Source organism: Bufo gargarizans, chromosome 5 (genome assembly GCF_014858855.1).
Source record: "Bufo gargarizans isolate SCDJY-AF-19 chromosome 5, ASM1485885v1, whole genome shotgun sequence".
NCBI classification, from domain to species: domain Eukaryota; kingdom Metazoa; phylum Chordata; class Amphibia; order Anura; family Bufonidae; genus Bufo; species Bufo gargarizans.
The window spans coordinates 423245242-423264116 of NC_058084.1; the positions used below are offsets into that span (position 1 = coordinate 423245242).

The 18875-nt window shown below is 40.8% G+C and overlaps 1 protein-coding gene across 1 annotated transcript in view; it reads right to left on the bottom strand.

Annotated features, from left to right (window-relative positions):
* The window catches only part of LOC122939488 (double-stranded RNA-specific editase B2-like), a 110779-nt gene that overhangs the window by 10862 nt on the left and 81042 nt on the right, over positions 1-18875 (bottom strand). Inside the window, exon 6 of the mRNA XM_044295557.1 lies at positions 4708-4886. Coding sequence (XP_044151492.1) covers positions 4708-4886 — 179 coding nt within the window. The remainder of the gene's footprint in view (positions 1-4707; positions 4887-18875) is intronic.

Below are 18875 nucleotides of genomic sequence, written 5' to 3' on the forward strand. Positions count from 1 at the left end.
ACTTCAAATGATTTATTATATGAAGTAACAAGGGAGAGAATCTCAAGTGCCAATATATCCTTTGCAGCTTAAGTAAAATGAATTATTTTGTCAATATCAGGAGCAATAACGTAAGTCGTCGTGAGTAATGGAGAAAGCTTTTGTTTAGGAATTCAATTAGCTCATTCACTGACTGGTTTCTAATTGCCAGCCTTAAAATGCACATAAATATTGGAGAATAGGATTGTTAAATGTGGTCGGAGAGATTCTTGTAGTTAACGGACTATGTAAAATGTGTTTGTCGGTTATTTATCTCTGTCTGGGATAAGTACCTGAGAGCATTAGAGAACGGCAGGAAAAGAACTGAGATTATTGTTATGATGAGAGCGGTATAAATATCGGATTCCACATTCTGCTTTTTGATCAACAGTCATCACAGTGCAATGGACCATGTAACGGGATCAGGATTATGATAGGATGCGTACATACGGTATGTGATCACTCCCTTGTCTTTCAAGCTTTCTTTGATTTATGTAAAATATAAGAACTGAAGGTTAAAGGGGTTGTGCAATACAAAGATACTGATGACCTATACACAGGATAAAGCCTCATGCTGACATCCGTTAAACACGGTCTGTAAAATACCGCACTGGCATCCTGCTTAGTGCACTAGAGCACGCGTCATTGGTTGCTATGACGCTGTATGCTTTGTGCCGCCACCGCAGTAGAGTAATACACTAGTATAGATCATACTATTGTATTACTGTACTTCGGCGGCGGCACAAAGCGCACGGAGTCATAGCAACCAATGACGCCGTGCACTCCTGCACTAAGCAGGATGCCAGTGCGGTATCTCATGGACTGTGTTCCACGGACGTCTGCATGAGGCTTAGGTTATCAATATCAGATCGGTGGAGGTACGACTCCCGCCACTCCCGCCGATCAGCTGTATGAAGAAGTAGTGGCGGTCATGCGAGTGCTGCTTCTGCTTCAAAAATACCTATGCGTCATCTCACTTGAATGGGATGATGAGTTGTAATTACTATTCGCAGCCTCTACAAGTGAGATGATGCACAGGTAAATCTGGAGAGGAAATCAGCTACGTCTTCAAACAGCTGATCGGCGGAGATCCTGGGAGTTGTACCCCCACCAATCTGATATAGCTTACCTATACTGAAGATACAGTAACAGCACTTTAATCTGGGTGGACGACCAGGGTGATGAAGGGTCACAATGATGGAGCTATATGCTTTCTCTATATCCGCTATATGCTTTCTCTATATCCGCTGACAGTCTTAAAGGGCTTGTCCAGAATTAGAAAAACATGTCTGCTTTCTTCCAAAAACAGCACCACACTTGTCCACAGGTTGTGTGCAGCAATGCAGCTCTGCCCCATTGACTCCAATGGAGATGAGCTGCAATACCAGACTCATCATAGGCCATCACTATATGACTAGAGAGGATCCAACAACCAGCACTCTACCAATGAAGTGTTCTCGAGTTGCTCTGGAAGTTAGCACTGGAACTACACAGCTCTGTCCATTGTGTAGAGCATGGACATGTTTACTGCAGTGGTGCTCCCACTGGAGAAGCAGATGGCTCAGACATCTGGTACCAGAGCTACTCAGGACAACTGATAGACAGGAGTGTGAGTGTCGAAACCCCAACCGATAAGACATTGAAGTCTTATCCTAAGGATAGGCCAATAATAGTAAAGTTAAGGAATTTTGTCAGCTTAAACACCTCCAAAACTACAGTAAGCAGTGGATAGTATGATGAACACAGATTTTGAATCTAAGTAATTCTTATTGGTATATGCCACGGCGGACAGGACATCAGATACACAGAAAAATAAACAAACAAGTATCTAGGCAAGAAGCTGGGAATCAGGGTCACCTCCTGACACTTCCCTACCAGCTCTCCCTATACTGCTATGCCCACATTCAGACCCTTAAAGTGGGAATAATGTGTCCTCGCGCCTGGTCTGCAAATACCCTAAAATCCCTAAGATGGTGAAGGGGAATAGAGCCTGCCTGCTCCCTCAGAACCTGGAGGGGACAGGCGTCTCTCTAACAGCCTAGACAGCAAATAACAAGAAAACAATAACCAACTTATCTTTTCTGAGCAGGAAAAGCCAATCCTTCCTTCCACAGAGCCAGACAGAAGCTATAACCCGCACGGAACACTGGGAGTGGGTGTAATTTAAACCAACAACCCCACCCAGTGCACCTGAAGGGAGGCGGATCTAGCTCGACTCCAAAACAAAACAAAAGACTAGACACGTGCTGCTAATCTGGCAGACCTCCGCATGTAGCCCGAGCAGGGCTTGACAGTATAGAACTATGCTGTATCCAGGGTAGGGGACCCATACAGCTTGCTGTACTACACTGTTTCTGTAGATCTCTTGCACTGCAATGGGAGCTACTGAAACAGCAGAGTGCTGTCCCGCTCTGGTGTTTCCGGCCCAACAGATGACTTTTCAGACTTTATCAGTCTTCTCATTATTATTATCAATCCAGGCATGATTACAATAACAGATATCACCTATACATAGATAACACAGGATCCACCATTCACAGTAGGAGATTGTCACAGCTTATCTACTCCCCATCCTTACACAATGAACCCTGCACAGGTCACAGAGCATGCCTAAAAAACTCTCCCATAGAAGTCAATGTGGTCCCTTCCTGTCCATTGTGCCTATGGAACATGGGGCTTCCGGCAAGATGTCCACCCCCATAATCATGTTCAGAAAATAGAATACAAAAAATCTGCAATCAGAAAATAAAAACAGATTAGAAAAAAGGAGATTAGCTGATATCTGGTTTTAACTGGCTGAAAAAGATATAGGTGACACATTCCCTTTAAGCTTTCTTCACACATAGTAGATTTATAATTTTATTTTTACTTGCAAAACCTCCCATGAATGTGAGTTTTGTAAGCAGGTTTTTTTTTTAAATTAAAATTTTAAGTGGTATTGTTTTCAGGCAAGTCCTATAGAGAAACCTAGGGAAAATGCCTACCTGGAGCATGCTGCTTTAAGGAAAAAAAATGCCAAGGACCCAGAAACATATCTCAAAAATTTGTCCATCTGACTGCAGCGTTTTTTTGGAACAGAAAAAAAAAGGAAAATGTAGCTGTGTGAAACCATCCAAAAAAAGGGCGGTTCCCTTTGGACAATCACTTTTTGTAAGAAGGGTCCCCTGTCTCCCACTCTCATCTTTAAGACTTCTTTCAAGCTGTGCCAGTTCTCCGGAATGCTCTACCCTAGACAATTATGTTAATTCCCAATATTTACAATTTTAGGCGTGCCTTAAAAACCTATCACTTTAGGCTGCCCTATCAGATTCCCTAAGGCTAGTTTCACATCTTTGTGGTTAAATCCAGCAGAGGCAGAAAAACACACAATAATAATACCAGCAAACATTTTTATTTCAGCCACTATTGATCCATATTTTCTCCAGGAAAAAAACTCTTTATGTTATAGATTTATCACACAGCAAATTAAATCTTTGTAGTCGGAATACCAGGCGTTTTTCAGTCAGGCAGCTAACAATCATGCAGAATCATGCAGAATTAAGGTTTTACAGTGCATAAAATCCCACAAAATCCTTTTAAATATTAAAACTATTCACAATGCAAATGGATTATGGCATCATTTATAAACTCTTAATACACTCCATAGATTGTAAGCTCATATGGGCACAGGGTTTCTTTCCTAATATATGCAGCTCACTAGTTTTTTGTTTTTAGTTTGGCACGTATGTGTTTGTAAAACATTTTATATATACTGCATAAGAATATAAAGGTGCTATTAAAAAAATAAAAAATCCAGCACATAAAATTTAAAAGCATCTACATAGACAGGTATTTTAGTGGTTCTTTCCAATTTAATTTCTTATAATGTAGTTGGTTAGTGGTACCTGGTACCCACACATTTCTGAAGTCTGAAGTAACTGTACATGTACTGCATGCTAAAGACCTTTAAGAGGGGCCAGGAGGCAAGGAAACATTAAGATATGTAAAAAAGAGTTTGGTGCTCCATTGAAGACATCATCAGGATAAGGCTGAGTTCACACTTCAGTTATCTGGTCAGTTATTCCAATCAGTTATTGTGAGCTAAAGCCAGTAGTGAAGCCTACTCAGATATAAGGTATAAGGGAAAGATATGCTCCTGTTCTGTGGTTTTGACCCACACCTGGTTTTGGCTCACAATAACTGATGGAAATAACTGATCTTATAGCCAAAGTGTGAACTCAGCCTAAAATGTGTATTGCTACCACCACATCTCTTTGTATCATATGAGCGTTGGCAGGGTGCCACATTGGCCACTGGTCGATGGGATCTCGCTCAATTGTTCACGGCATTAGTGACTGTTACTTACTTTACTCTCTACAGTATGTTATCTTTTGTACATATCTTTAATCATAGTTTAGTAAACTCTTTACACACCTAAATGCTGTATTACAACAGCCAATTGTTGGGGCAGATCATCGCTGACAAGCATTCGTAGGAACGCTCATTTGCGATGATCTGTCTGTGTTATACTGCAGCAAATACTCGTTCATCGAACAATCACAATCTTTCAGCAGGTTTAAAAATCATCGTTTACCGGCGGCAGATCATGCTGTCTAATCACAGTCTGCTACTGGCGAACAATTAATCAGTATGGGGAGGATATTTTTTAATAGCTATATATTAAAGATGAACTGTGAACAGATACTGTACCTTTCCATAAAGCCTCGACCACCGAACATATAGTAAGTGCTTGCAGAGTCTGGATGAACTTCCACAGCTTCTTTTCCCTGTTGTTGCATTAATAACTTCCAGATCTGAACTTCCCATAATCCAGTTCATGCTAAAATCTGGTGATTTTCCTGGTTGACGAGCTTGAGCATTGCTTATACCTGTCCAAAAAACAAAAAGAACCACTGTAATGACACTGGCCCACATCTATCATTGTGGCTGTACTTGAATTTTGGGGTAACATGTGCCAAACTTTGGCACATCTCATTTTAGACACATTTATAAAGCAAGTAAACAAAAAATAAAATTCCACTGTGTCTCACCTGCCATGGAAGGAGGTGGCATAACGTAGCAAGAAAGCTGTGTAGTTTAATGGGAAAGGGTGCATGGCTTAAGATAATCCATTTTGTGCTAACAATTTTATACAAAATTCTATCTAAGTCTAAGGCAACTAATAGGTGGTATAAAGTAAACATAAGTTTTGCCTTCATGGTATACCACTGCCTACGCTCTAATATTGACTATAAATTAATTAATTATTTCACTCATTTCACTTTTCAAATGAAAAGGCAAAGAACAGTAACTGAACTAGAGATAACAGCCTGTACAATTGCTGAAAACAGTAAAAGTGCCTTAGTGTTTATGGCACTAATGTGGTGTAAATAAGTCGCAAATTTTTGCACACGTCATATTTGTGCCATAATTTGTGAATTGTTTGAGATTCTCGTCACTTTTTTAAAGTGGAAATAAAAGAGCCAAGGCTTAGTAGGAGGGGAAGGGCTTCACACAGCCAGATTTAGTAGAACTTACTCCAGAAACTGGTGTAAGTTATAGCTGGCTGGTGTAGACTTCACTTTCTGGTGCACAGACTGCCAGAGATGTACCTGATTGATTAAGAGGCATCTGCCATGTAATAAATTAGGCATATCTCACTTGGAAGGCCAGTGTTGATAACTGTTCCTCATTGAGTTTTGATACGTTGCAGCACTGGACTGGCCCACCAGAGTACCAGAGGATCCTCTGGTGGCCCCAGGTTGTGATGCCATATGTTGGCAGTTGGCTTTGGAGCCAATCACTTGCTACTAGAGTCTATTTCTTTGAATCAAAATCTATTATACAATATTGATGACATAAGTGTTGGCCCCGAGAATTGGTGAGCCCAGGGAAACCCAGTCTCACACCGTTCAGTTGGATTCACATGGCATTGTTCCTTACTGCATCATATGGCATGTTAGAGAAATATTTTCCCCTACAAAGCACTGCATATAGATGAGAACTCCTCTAAAATGTGGTGACGGGTGGTGGCACCATGTGGTGGCACAAGAGGTGTCTACCGCTCTGGAACACGGGAGTGTAGACACTTTGTGTGCCGGCACTTAGGAACTGTGCGCATGGTGCATAAGCCCTAAGGCTCAAGTAGCAGAGCACATGGGGTTTCCTCTGAAAAAAACAGCAGTAATTTTAAGGTCAGGTATTAAGTACGAATATTACACCTTTACAATTTCGGTCAATTAGATGAAAATTTACTCACATATGATACAAGGAAAATATAGAATTATTTATGTATTGCAATAAATGGTCACAGATGGATGAAACATCACATAAATTCTGTGATTTCATTATTCAGTATTGTGTGTAATGCCATTTTTTCCCATAGTATTCTAGAAAACAGCCTATTATGCTCACTTGACTTAGAAAGCTAGATATTTGGAAATCATCCATCTCCAGAAATCCTTCTAATCATCTTAAACTTTCTATTAAACCTCCATGAAATACAGCACCATGGAAACACCATGGTGCCACCCTCGTGCGCAGCTGACGTCTTTTTGTAATATGTAGATAAGAACATTTGTCCTGCCATCATTAAATGGCATTTTTTATTAATATCCTACAAAATGCCAGCAAAACATGCAGTGTCTGTCGGCCAGGGCTGTTCATTAAGTAATGATGTGATCGAAAATGTCACCAAACCAGTGTGAATAAAGCTCTCGCCGTCACAATTCCCGATTCAGCTCAGATCATATCTGATTCAAGACAGGAAATTTGGCAGCAATTATTTAACTTACGAAAGATAAGTTCATATCTTCAGTTAAACAGTCTAAATGTAAAAAGAATGGATTCTAGTGCTTAGCATTTTAATTGCAAGGCTCTATTTCAGAATGCATAACTGTGACTTTTTTTCTTCGTTGTTAGTGGGTGAAGAGTTAAAGGATCACTCCTGTAAAAACTGATAAACTGAATTATGCCTAGTGCAGGAATTGGGAGCGATGCATAGCTTCTGCCTTCAGTAGCGTTTAAATTCTTGTGTAGTGCCCCACCCCCTCAGACCGTGCACTAAGTATAACCCAATGTAGAGGTTTGCTCCTTTAAGATATGAAAGGCAGCGTTTGTTTTTTCATATTTTATGTTCATGTTGTTTTCCATATTTTATGCTTATTTTATGCTAACTTCCATGATACTGTATATAGCTCAAGTTTCTAGAGAAATGTTTTACCTATGACCTTACTACAATTGTACCTATTACCTATGACCCAGATAGTACATAACATACAAAATTCACTCATCTGCTACCCTCCACTCCACTCCAGTGCAGAGGGTCTGGTCCTATTGCTTCAAATCTCCGGCATGTAAATTTCCAGATGGGATCACATGCATAACTGTGGCCAATCACTGCAGTGGCGTGTCTTCAATGGCATGTGACCCAGCAATAAGATGCTGCTAAGGAATATGTAAGTGCTGAGATCAGTCATTGGTCACAGAGGTGTTGAAGTTCACACCATGGGGACCAGAAGGAACAGGACTAAACTCTCGACGAATGGAGCAGCTAGGAGCAGATGAGTAGATTTTTTTATGTTAAGCACAGTGACATCTGGGAACCAGGTAAAATTTTTGTAGAGGCTGGACAAACTCTTTAAGGACAATATTCCCCTAGCTCCTTTATGTCATATTCACAAGTTGCATGAAGTTTAGGCATGCAGAGCTATTTATTGTGGGGTTGACTCGTGTCTTTTTGATGTGATCAATTTCTTTCCATGCCTGTATTTTACAACCCATCCAGACAAGTCTTATGAAACTGTGCCCTTAATAGCTAATTGCAGTGGTTGCGGAACCACTGTGTGAACCAACAGATTTGACTTGGGGCTACTCCTAAGGGTGTTATCCTGACAGTTCCCTGGTTTTCACCCTTTTCATCCCTAGACTAGGATCTGTACTTCACTGTAGAGGAACCACCAGGCTGCTACCTCCTGGAGTAGTCTCTGTATAATTAACCCACGGGGGTCAAGAGACACCTGTTTAGAGTACCAAGAGATCAGACAACACTGTAGTCATAGACATGCTGAGGTCAGGGCAAGCAGAGAATGAGCTATACAGTAAACAGCCCAAAGTCAAGGTGGGCAGCATAGGGTCAGTGCAAAATTTAGGCACAGGTCAGTTCAGGCAGCAGAGGATCAATATCCAAAAAATGGGCAGAAGTTGGTACACTGGCAAACAAACAAAATGTAGCACACCTATCAGGATATAAGCTGACTAGAAATCTATTGCTCAGGCACCTCTTCATTGGAGAAGGTGCCTAAAGCATTACAAAGTGGCCAGTTGTAGGCTGGTGTAAATTAGGGTAAGTGTGCTGGCCTTTGAAGAACCGGAGTGGGCAAATCTACCAGGAGGAAGGAAGATGCAGGTCCGCTCTGCTGGGACACAGAAGACCGGGACAGGCCGCTGCTGTAATGCTAATTCAAAAGAAACAATCAATATGGCAACTTTTAAAAAAAATTCCCACCACAATTAAATATAAAAACACTGGGTTACCAAACTTTGGCAAACACTCGAACTTCTGGTTTACTAGAACAGTATATGGAATTCTTTAAGATTTAGCATTTTTGGAAATCCTATGAATAAGTTTCTTAACTGATATGTATATATATATATATATATATATATATATATATAAGATCTTCCCGCTACAGGGGATATGTAGAATAACATGCCAGCTGTTGAGATGAATGGCCGAAAATGAAATGCATGGAAGGGATCCACTACAGTGGGAGCCACTCTTATATAGCTGCTCTCTACTCTGGCTCGTAGAGGTGTGTCATGAGTCGGGAAATAACTTTGATGATGTCCATATGCCTCCCTCTCTGATGTCCATATGTCCCTATACGGCACATGGAAAATGGTTATCATATTGGGACAGCCCCTTTAATGAGTACTACACTGAACAAAAATATAAACGCAACACTTTCGGTTTTGCTCCCATTTTGCATGAGCTGAACTCAAAGATCTAAAACATTTTCTACATACACAGAAGACCTATTACTCTCAAATATTGTTCACAAATCTGTCTAAATCTGTGTTAGTGGGCACTTCTCATTTGCCGAGATAATTCATCCCACCTCACAGATGTGGCAAATCAAGTTGCTGATTAGACAGCATGAATATTGCACAGGTGTGCCTTAGACTGCCCACAATAAAAGATCATTCTGATATGTGCAGTTTGATCACACAGCACAATGCCATAGATGTCGCAACGTTTGAGGGAGCATGCTGACTGCAGGAATGTCTACCAGAGCTGTTGTCCATGCAATGGATGTTAATTTCTCTACCATAAGCTGTCTCCAAAGGCCTTTTTAGAGAATTTGGCAGTACATCCAACAGGCCTTACAACTGCAGATCATGTGTAACCACACAAGCCCAGGACCTCCACATCCAGCATGTTCACCTCTATGATCATCTTAGACCAGCCACTCGGTCAGCTGCAGCAACAATCGGTTTGCATAACCAAATAATTTCTGCACAAACTGTCAGAAACCGTCTCAAGGAAGCTCAGCTGCATGCTCATCGTCCTCATTGGATCTGGACCTGACTGCAGTTAGTCATCATAACCGACTTGAGTGGGCAAATGCTCCCATTGGATGGCGTCTGGCAGGTTAGAGAGGCGTTCTGTTCACGGATGAGTCCCGGTTTTCACTGTTCAGGGCAGATGGCAGACAGCGTGTGTGGCGTCGTGTGGGTGAGCGGTTTGCTGACGTTAACGTTGTTGATCGAGTGGCCCATGGTGGCGGTGGGGTTATGGTATGGGCAGGCGTATGTTATGGACAACGAACACAGGTGCATTTTATTGATGACATTTTGAATGCACAGATATACCGTGACGAGATCCTGAGGCCCATTGTTGTGCCATTCATCCACGACCATCACCTCATGTTGCAGCATAATATTGCACGGCCCCATATTTCAGGGATCTGTACATAATTCCTGGAAGCTGAAAACATCCCAGTTCTTGCATGGCCAGCATGCTCACCAGACATGTCACCCATTGAGCATGTTTGGGATGCTCTAGATCGGCGTATACGACAGCGTGTTCCATTTCCTGTCAATATTCTGCAACTTTGCACAGCTATTGAAGAGGAGTGGACGGAGATGTATTGCACTGCACGAGGCAAATGGTGGCCACACCAGATACTGAAAGGTTTTCTGACCTTCCCCCAGTAAGGCAAAAATGTGCACATTTCAGAGTGGCTTTTTATTGTGGGCAGTCTAAGGCACACCTGTGCAATATTCATGCTGTTTAATCAGCACCTTGATATGCCACACCTGTGAGGTGGGATGGATTATCTTGGCAAAGGAGAAGTGCTCACTAACAAGGGCAGCACGGTGGCTCAGTGGTTAGCGCTGGTGTCTTGCAGCACTGGGGTCCTAGGTTTAAATCCGACCAAGGGCAACATCTGCATAGAGTTTGTATGTTCTCCCTGTGTTTGCGTGGCTTTCCTCCAGGTACTCCGGTTCCCTCCCACACTCCAAAGACATACCGATATGGACCTTAGATTGTGAGCCCCATTGGGGACAGTGTGATGAATATGTCTGTAAAGCGCTGCGGAATATAGTAGCGCTATATAAGTGCATAAAATAAATAACACAGATTTAGACAGATTTGTGAACAATATTTGAGAGTAATGGGTCTTTTGTGTATGTAGAAAATGTTTCAGTTCTTTGAGTTCAGCTCTTGCAAAATGGGAGCAAAGCCGAAAGTGTTGCGTTTATATTTTTGTTCAGTGTGTTTATGTGGCTAAATTCCAACCTTAAGTAAAAATTTTGACAAGTTGACCTTAATTGTTTGGTTTGATTGTGCATTTTTACAAAAGATGGGAAGTTTATAGATTGTGCAAGAACTGTCAAAGTAATGTGATAATTGTCATCAAGCACGGCAGTAAAAACAGGTCATATATTTACAGAACGTTCTTCAAAATGTCACTTACATTTCTAGAAATATTTCTTAATATAAAACCACGTTTTATAATTGACCCAATATGAGGAACTTAAAATATAAATGTAAGTAATAGAGGATGTCTGCTGCTGTCTCTAATTTATGCAGAACACATCTTGCAGGGGATTTATCAAAGCTTTACTCATGTTCTGCAAAATTAATCTAGTTTTGCAGTGACATTTTTTAAGATGAAAATATTTTCACAGATAAATCCCTTGGATGCAGTTCTATATTTTTCATCTGTTGTCGCTCAGGTGAGCTTCAGGAACGCCATATGAGGCAGATGATTCAAGTCATAATCACTTGTCTTATATTCAAAAGGACCAAAGTCCTAAGTATTTTAGTATAGAATATGCTGCCTGGTGTAGATATGTAGAATTGTAGCACTGTATTTAGGAATGATTGGCTTTAAAAAGAATTCTGGATAAAAACTGCAATCTGAACATTAATAACTGCACATGAAGGGATGATCTTGTCTAAGACATTGGTGGCATATCATTGGGATTAATTTAATGATCAAATCCACCTATTGGATATCTCTTGGTGGGTAATCAATGCCCCATAGGTGGTTCTGAATGAGACCTTTATCTCCTGTTGTCTTTAGGTGGATTTTTTATTTTTAGCCGCATAAATGGTCATTGAGACATTGATAATATTCATGTGGGTCTCTGAAGAGTGTTGAGTGGAGCTGACAGGTGTTGAAGTGACAAAGCATCCTCTAAGATTTCCCCTTTCTTCTAGTAAGCAGCAGAAGCGGGTTACGGTGATTGGATCCTGCTCATACAATGGTGGCATTCAAGTATTTCAAGGGTTAGTAGTCCAAGCGTAGAGTGTTTCATAACCCAATATGTAACACATATGAGGTTATATACCCTCCTTAATTGGGAGGTTTTACAACATTTGGAACTATTGAAGGCAACAGAAAATTGCATTAGGCTTGTCAGTAAAAGCAAAAAAAGGAAGAGACCGCTGTGGTACTCAGCAGAAGTGGCCAAAATCATTAGAAACAAAAAGATAGCATTCAGTAATTATAAAAAAAAAAAAACGAGGATGACAGGCAAATTTATAAGATTAGGCAGAGAGAGTTTAAACAAGTTATAAGAGCTTCTAAAGCACAGGCAGAAGAGAAATTAGCTCAGTCAGGGAAAAAAGGCGATAAGGCATTCTTCAGATACATAAATGAAAAAAGGAAACTAAAACAAGGAATTACCAAATTAAAAACAAAAGAAGGAAGGTATATGGAAGAAGATAAAGAACTAGCTGACTGCCTCAATGAATACTTCTGTTCAGTTTTTACAAAGGAAAATGAAGGAAAAGGACCTCAGTTAGGAAAGAAGACTAATGAATCTTTTGATGCATGTGTCTTTACAGAGGAAGAGGCTCTAAGTCAGCTGTCTAAAATTAATACAAATAAGTCACAGGGGCATGATGGGAAACACCCAAAGCTATTAAAAGAGCTCAGCGGTGAACTAGAAAAACCATTAACAGATTTATTTAACCAATCACTGGCAACAGAAGTCGTCCCAGAAGATTGGAAATTGGCAAATGTTGTGCCCATTCACAAGAAAGGTAGTAGGGAGGAATCGGGCAACTATAGGCCAGTAAGCCTGACATCAATAGTGGGGAAATTAATGGAAACCATACTTAAGGAGAGGATTGTGGAATATCTAAAATCCCATGGATTGAAAGATGAAAAACAGCATGGGTTTACTTCAGGGAGATCATATCAAACTAATCTTATAGATTTTTTTGATTGGGTGACTAAAATAATAGATAGCAGAGGTACAGTAGACATCGTTTATCTGGACTTTAGTAAGGCTTTTGATACTGTCCCACATAGAAGGCTTATCAATAAATTGCAGTCTTTGTGCATGGACTCCCATATTGTTGAATGAATTAGGCAGTGGCTGAGGGACAGACAACAGAGGGTTGTAGTCAATAAGTATATTCAGACCATGGTCTTGTTACCAGTGGGGTACCTCAGGGATCTGTTCTGGGACCCATATTGTTTAATATCTTTATCAGCAAAATTACAGAAGGCCTTGATGGTAAGGTGTGTCTTTTTGCTGATGACACAAAGATTTGCAACAGGGTTGATGTTCCTGGAGGCATGCACCAAATGGAAAAAGATTTAGGAAAACTAGAGGAATGGTCAAAAATCTGGCAACTAAAATTTTATGTTGATAAGTGCAAGATAATGCACCTGGGGCGTAAAACTCTAGAGCAGAATATAAAATCAGTGATACAGTCCTAACCTCAGGATCTGAGGAAAGGGATTTAGGGGGTCATTATTTCAGAAGACTTAAAGGTAGGCAGACAATGTCATAGAGCAGCAGGAAATGCTAGCAGAATGCTTGGGTGTATAGGGAGAGGCATTACCAGTAGAAAGAGGGAGGTGCTCATGCCGCTCTACAGAGCACTAGTGAGACCTCATTTGGAGTATTGTGCGAGGTACTGGAGACCATATCTCCAGAAGGATATTGATACTTTGGAGAGAGTTCAGAGAAGAGCTACTAAACTAGTACATGGATTGCAGGATAAAACTTACCAAGAAAGATTTAAAGGACCTTAACATGTATGCTTGGAAGAAAGACGAGACAGAGGGGATATGTAGATAATAATAAGAAACTTTTAAATACATAAAGGGAATCAACAAGGTAAAAGAGGAGAGAATATTTAAAAGAAGAAAAACTGCTACAAGAGGACATAGTTTTAAATTAGAGGGGCAAAGGTTTAAAAGTAATATCAGGAAGTATTACTTTACTGAGAGAGTAGTGGATGCATGGAATAGCCTTCCTACAGAAGTGGTAGCTGCAAATACAGTGGAGGAGTTTAAGCATGCATGGGATAGGCATAAGGCCATCCTTCATACAGGGAGTGCAGAATTATTAGGCAAATGAGTATTTTGACCACATCATCCTCTTTATGCATGTTGTCTTACTCCAAGCTGTATAGGCTCGAAAGCCTACTACCAATTAAGCATATTAGGTGATGTGCATCTCTGTAATGAGAAGGGGTGTGGTCTAATGACATCAACACCCTATATCAGGTGTGCATAATTATTAGGCAACTTCCTTTCCTTTGGCAAAATGGGTCAAAAGAAGGACTTGACAGGCTCAGAAAAGTCAAAAATAGTGAGATATCTTGCAGAGGGATGCAGCACTCTTAAAATTGCAAAGCTTCTGAAGCGTGATCATCGAACAATCAAGCGTTTCATTCAAAATAGTCAACAGGGTCGCAAGAAGCGTGTGGAAAAACCAAGGGCGCAAAATAACTGCCCATGAACTGAGAAAAGTCAAGCGTGCAGCTGCCAAGATGCCACTTGCCACCAGTTTGGCCATATTTCAGAGCTGCAACATCACTGGAGTGCCCAAAAGCACAAGGTGTGCAATACTCAGAGACATGGCGAAGGTAAGAAAGGCTGAAAGACGACCACCACTGAACAAGACGCACAAGCTGAAACGTCAAGACTGGGCCAAGAAATATCTCAAGACTGATTTTTCTAAGGTTTTATGGACTGATGAAATGAGAGTGAGTCTTGATGGGCCAGATGGATGGGCCCGTGGCTGGATTGGTAAAGGGCAGAGAGCTCCAGTCCGACTCAGACGCCAGCAAGGTGGAGGTGGAGTACTGGTTTGGGCTGGTATCATCAAAGATGAGCTTGTGGGGCCTTTTTGGGTTGAGGATGGAGTCAAGCTCAACTCCCAGTCCTACTGCCAGTTTCTGGAAGACACCTTCTTCAAGCAGTGGTACAGGAAGAAGTCTGCATCCATGCAGGACAATGCTCCATCACACGCGTCCAAGTACTCCACAGCGTGGCTGGCAAGAAAGGGTATAAAAAATGAAAATCTAATGACATGGCCTCCTTGTTCACCTGATCTGAACCCCATTGAGAACCTGTGGTCCATCATTAAATGTGAGATTTACAAGGAGGGAAAACAGTACACCTCTCTGAACAGTGTCTGGGAGGCTGTGGTTGCTGCTGCACGCAATGTTGATGGTGAACAGATCAAAACACTGACAGAATCCATGGATGGCAGGCTTTTGAGTGTCCTTGCAAAGAAAGGTGGCTATATTGGTCACTGATTTGTTTTTGTTTTGTTTTTGAATGTCAGAAATGTATATTTGTGAATGTTGAGATGTTTTATTGGTTTCACTGGTAAAAATAAATAATTGAAATGGGTATATATTTGTTTTTTGTTAAGTTGCCTAATAATTATGCACAGTAATAGTCACCTGCACACACAGATATCCCCCTAAAATAGCTAAAACTAAAAACAAACTAAAAACTAATTCCACAAATATTCAGCTTTGATATTAATTAGTTTTTTGGGTTCATTGAGAACATGGTTGTTGTTCAATAATAAAATTAGTCCTCAAAAATACAACTTGCCTAATAATTCTGCACTCCCTGTATAAGATAGGGCCAAGGGCTATTCATAGTATTCGGTATATTGGGCAGACTAGATGGGCGAAATGGTTCTTATCTGCCGACACATTCTATGTTTCTATTTCATGTGATTTTTCTCTGCTTTTTATACCTGGGCAAGCAGTAAAATGTTACATATGTTCCTTGTATTAAAAGAGTTATTACATGATTAACCGCTTAGTGACCACTCATATGCCTTTTTACAGCGGTCACTAAGGGGCCTTAGGCTGGGTCACTGCTTTTTTATGGCGACCCAGTCTAAGAGCTGCACAGGTCCCATGAGAGCCGCGGCCCTGCTCTAACAGCCCAGACCGGCAGGAGTGCCAATCCGGGCTGTTTAACATTTTAGGCGCTCTGTCTCCCATCGGCACCCTGCAAATGCAATTGCGGGGTGCTTATGTATGTGAAGGCTCGCAGGGGTCTGATGTAGGGCCCAGGCCCGCCTTGAGTAGTTTCCAGCAGGCTGTGCCTCTCTAGCGCAGTCTGCTGGTCAATGTCAGAATAGCACTGACATTAAAATGCAATGCACTATAGGAATAATGCATTGCATTTTAAAATCAATCAAAAAGCTGTCTGTTATAGTCCCCTTGTGGGAATATTAAGTGGTAAAAAAAAACTTTAAAAAAACCCACATCTATTCAATAAAAAATCCCATTAAAAAATGATCCTTTTGTTTTACTGAAAATACGCTTTTCAATGAAAAAATTGCAAAAAAGAAATCTCCTCCATATGTTTGATATTGCCACATCCGTAATGACTACATTCTTAGTTGCCACCAAAAAATCTTAATAACAAGCAATCAAAAAGTGTCATTTACTTCAAATGTCAATGGAAAATACAAGACGACCCGCAAAAATCAAGCCCTCACACAACTCCATAGAAAGAAAAATAAAAAAGTTATGTGTCTTGGGAAGCGGCAATGCAAAAAAAAATTCTTTTAAAAAGGGGTTTCATTGCAAAAAGTTGTAAAACGTAAAAATATATGTATTTGGTATCACTGTAATTGTACTGACCCAGAGAATAAAGATATTATGTTATTTATACCGAAAAATGAACACTGTAAAATTTATAACGTAAAAACGCAGTGATAGTATTGCTGTTTTTCCCATCTCCCTCCCAGAAAGAGTTAATAAAAGTTAATCAGAAAGTTATATGTAATTGTGCCATTAAAAACTAGAACCCGCAAAAAGCCCCCATGAAGCTATATAGACGGAAAAATAAAAAAGTTATAGCTCTTGAAACATGATGATGAAAAAAGGAAGGAAAACGCTTGGTCAGTAAGGCCCAAAACAGGCTGGTCACTAAGGGGTTAACGAAAAAAATGTATATCAGACATCATATTGTACATGGCAATATCTTTCTAACAAACCTAGAACCAGCCCTGTACCTCACATGGACCCAGAGATCTTCATGCGCCAATTGTTCTGCTCAATTTATTTCAATCTGGTAGCTCAGGTTGCATGTCCTTTCTGGTGCAGTTCACTCCCTGTAACTGTCACAGCTTCTAACAGAAGATAAGGCTGATGGTAATTGAAGGATGAAATGTGCAACCATCTCAGCGAGGTGGACTGAGACATAAGGAAAAGAACAAACAGCAGGTGGTGCTATACTGATAGATTTTATTGAATAACTCACTGGCTATACTTAATTTTTAACTACATGTAAGTACAAAAGTATTTAGATCCAGGTGCTGCTTTGAAAAATATAGAATATATTTTAAAGTCCTTTAACCCCTTAGTGACCACCCATACATGTGTATTTACGGTGGTCACTAAGGGTTCTTGGGCTGGAGCGCCGCCTTTTTACGGCAGTAAACTTTCTCTCTCCTCTCATATAAGAGAGAAGGGAGAAAGTCTCCGATGCAAGGATCTGGTCCCCTAGCTTCCCCATAAGGGAAAACTGGGTCCCGATCCTCACTTGAACCCCCAGAGCATGTGCAAACAGTATTCCGGCCACCGCTGCCCCCGGAATAGTTTTCTCTCCTCAGAAGAGGAGAGCGTGTATAGAAGGACGCCCAGATCGGGTCCCCCAGCACCCTGGTCGGGGCAATATGGCCCCTGATTAAGTTTGAAAAAAAGTTTAATAAAGGGAAGGAGCCCCTACCAATAAAAAAACTAAATGGCGCAGACATGCGCATTGGTTACTGTGCTGAAGATCTGCCTTTAGCACAATAACCATCAGGGACCATTACTATTGGTCCGTGATAGTGTTGAGCGAGCATGCTTGGCAAACAGCTGTTCGGCTCGAGCATCGCTATGCTCGGCAGATCCGAGTGCTCCGCCAAATAATTCGGGTGCTCGAATACAATTTAATACAATTGAAGTCAATGGGAGAACCCCAGGTACCCCCTGCTCAGAAGAGAAGAGGATGTCTGGTTCATAAAAAAAGGTTAGAAATTGATGGAAACCCCATCAAAATGGTTTGGCAACAGCATTAAGAGGATAGCTTAACAAGGGAGGACAGGGAGATGTTTACGGATAATTCTGCATATGTGTGGATATTCTCTACTGTAGTTAGTAATAAAAACAGTAGGTTTTTTTGTCCTCCTCAGCAAGGTCTTCACTTTTTTGACATCTATAGGATTTCTTCAAGGTCTGAGGAAAGATCAGAGATTCCCTATCTTTCAGTCTGGAAAACTCAACGCCTTTATTAATGTTCTGGAGTGTATAGCCTCTGCTCAGGAGTCTCTGTGTAATAATCTCTGTTTCTTTTGAGAACAACCCCTCTGTAGAGCAACTACGTCTAGCTCTAATCATTTCCCCCTTTGGTATGTTATTTATGACATGCGGTGGGTGGCAGGAGGAGGCAAGAAGAATGGTGTTCCCAGATGTCTTTTTTCTAAAGGTACAGGTTGTGACCAATCCCTCAGAGAGGTCCGATTCCAAATGTAAATCAAGAAAATCAATTTTAGCTGAATCGCTAATATAATTAAGTTTGATGGAATCTGTACAGTTATTAAAATATTTGATGCACTGGGCCACCTTATTCTCCCCCCTTGCCAAACCCACAGCATATCATCTATATAACGTCCATACCATTTAATAGAGCCAGCAAAGGGGTTGTCATCAAGAAACAGAAAATGTCGCTCCCACCACGCCATGTATATGTTTGCAATAGATGGTGAGTGTTTGGCCCCCATTGAAACACCCGACATTTGGAGATAGTATTTCCTATTGAACATAAAAAAATTATGTCTCATCAGAAAATCCACACATATGCACAAGAAATCCTGCAGTTCCACAGTATAGTCGCTATAGTGCGTCAGAAACCATTTAAGAGCCACAATGGCTGAATCCTGAGGAATGTTAGTATATAGTGCGGTAATATCAGCCGCAACCCAAATATATTCTTCACTCCACTTGTAACATCCCAGAGTATGTCACTAAACTCTGTCTCCCTGCTACAACATGTCAGGTGTAAATGTATTGTCATCTTGTGTAATTTAACCTTGCATTCTCA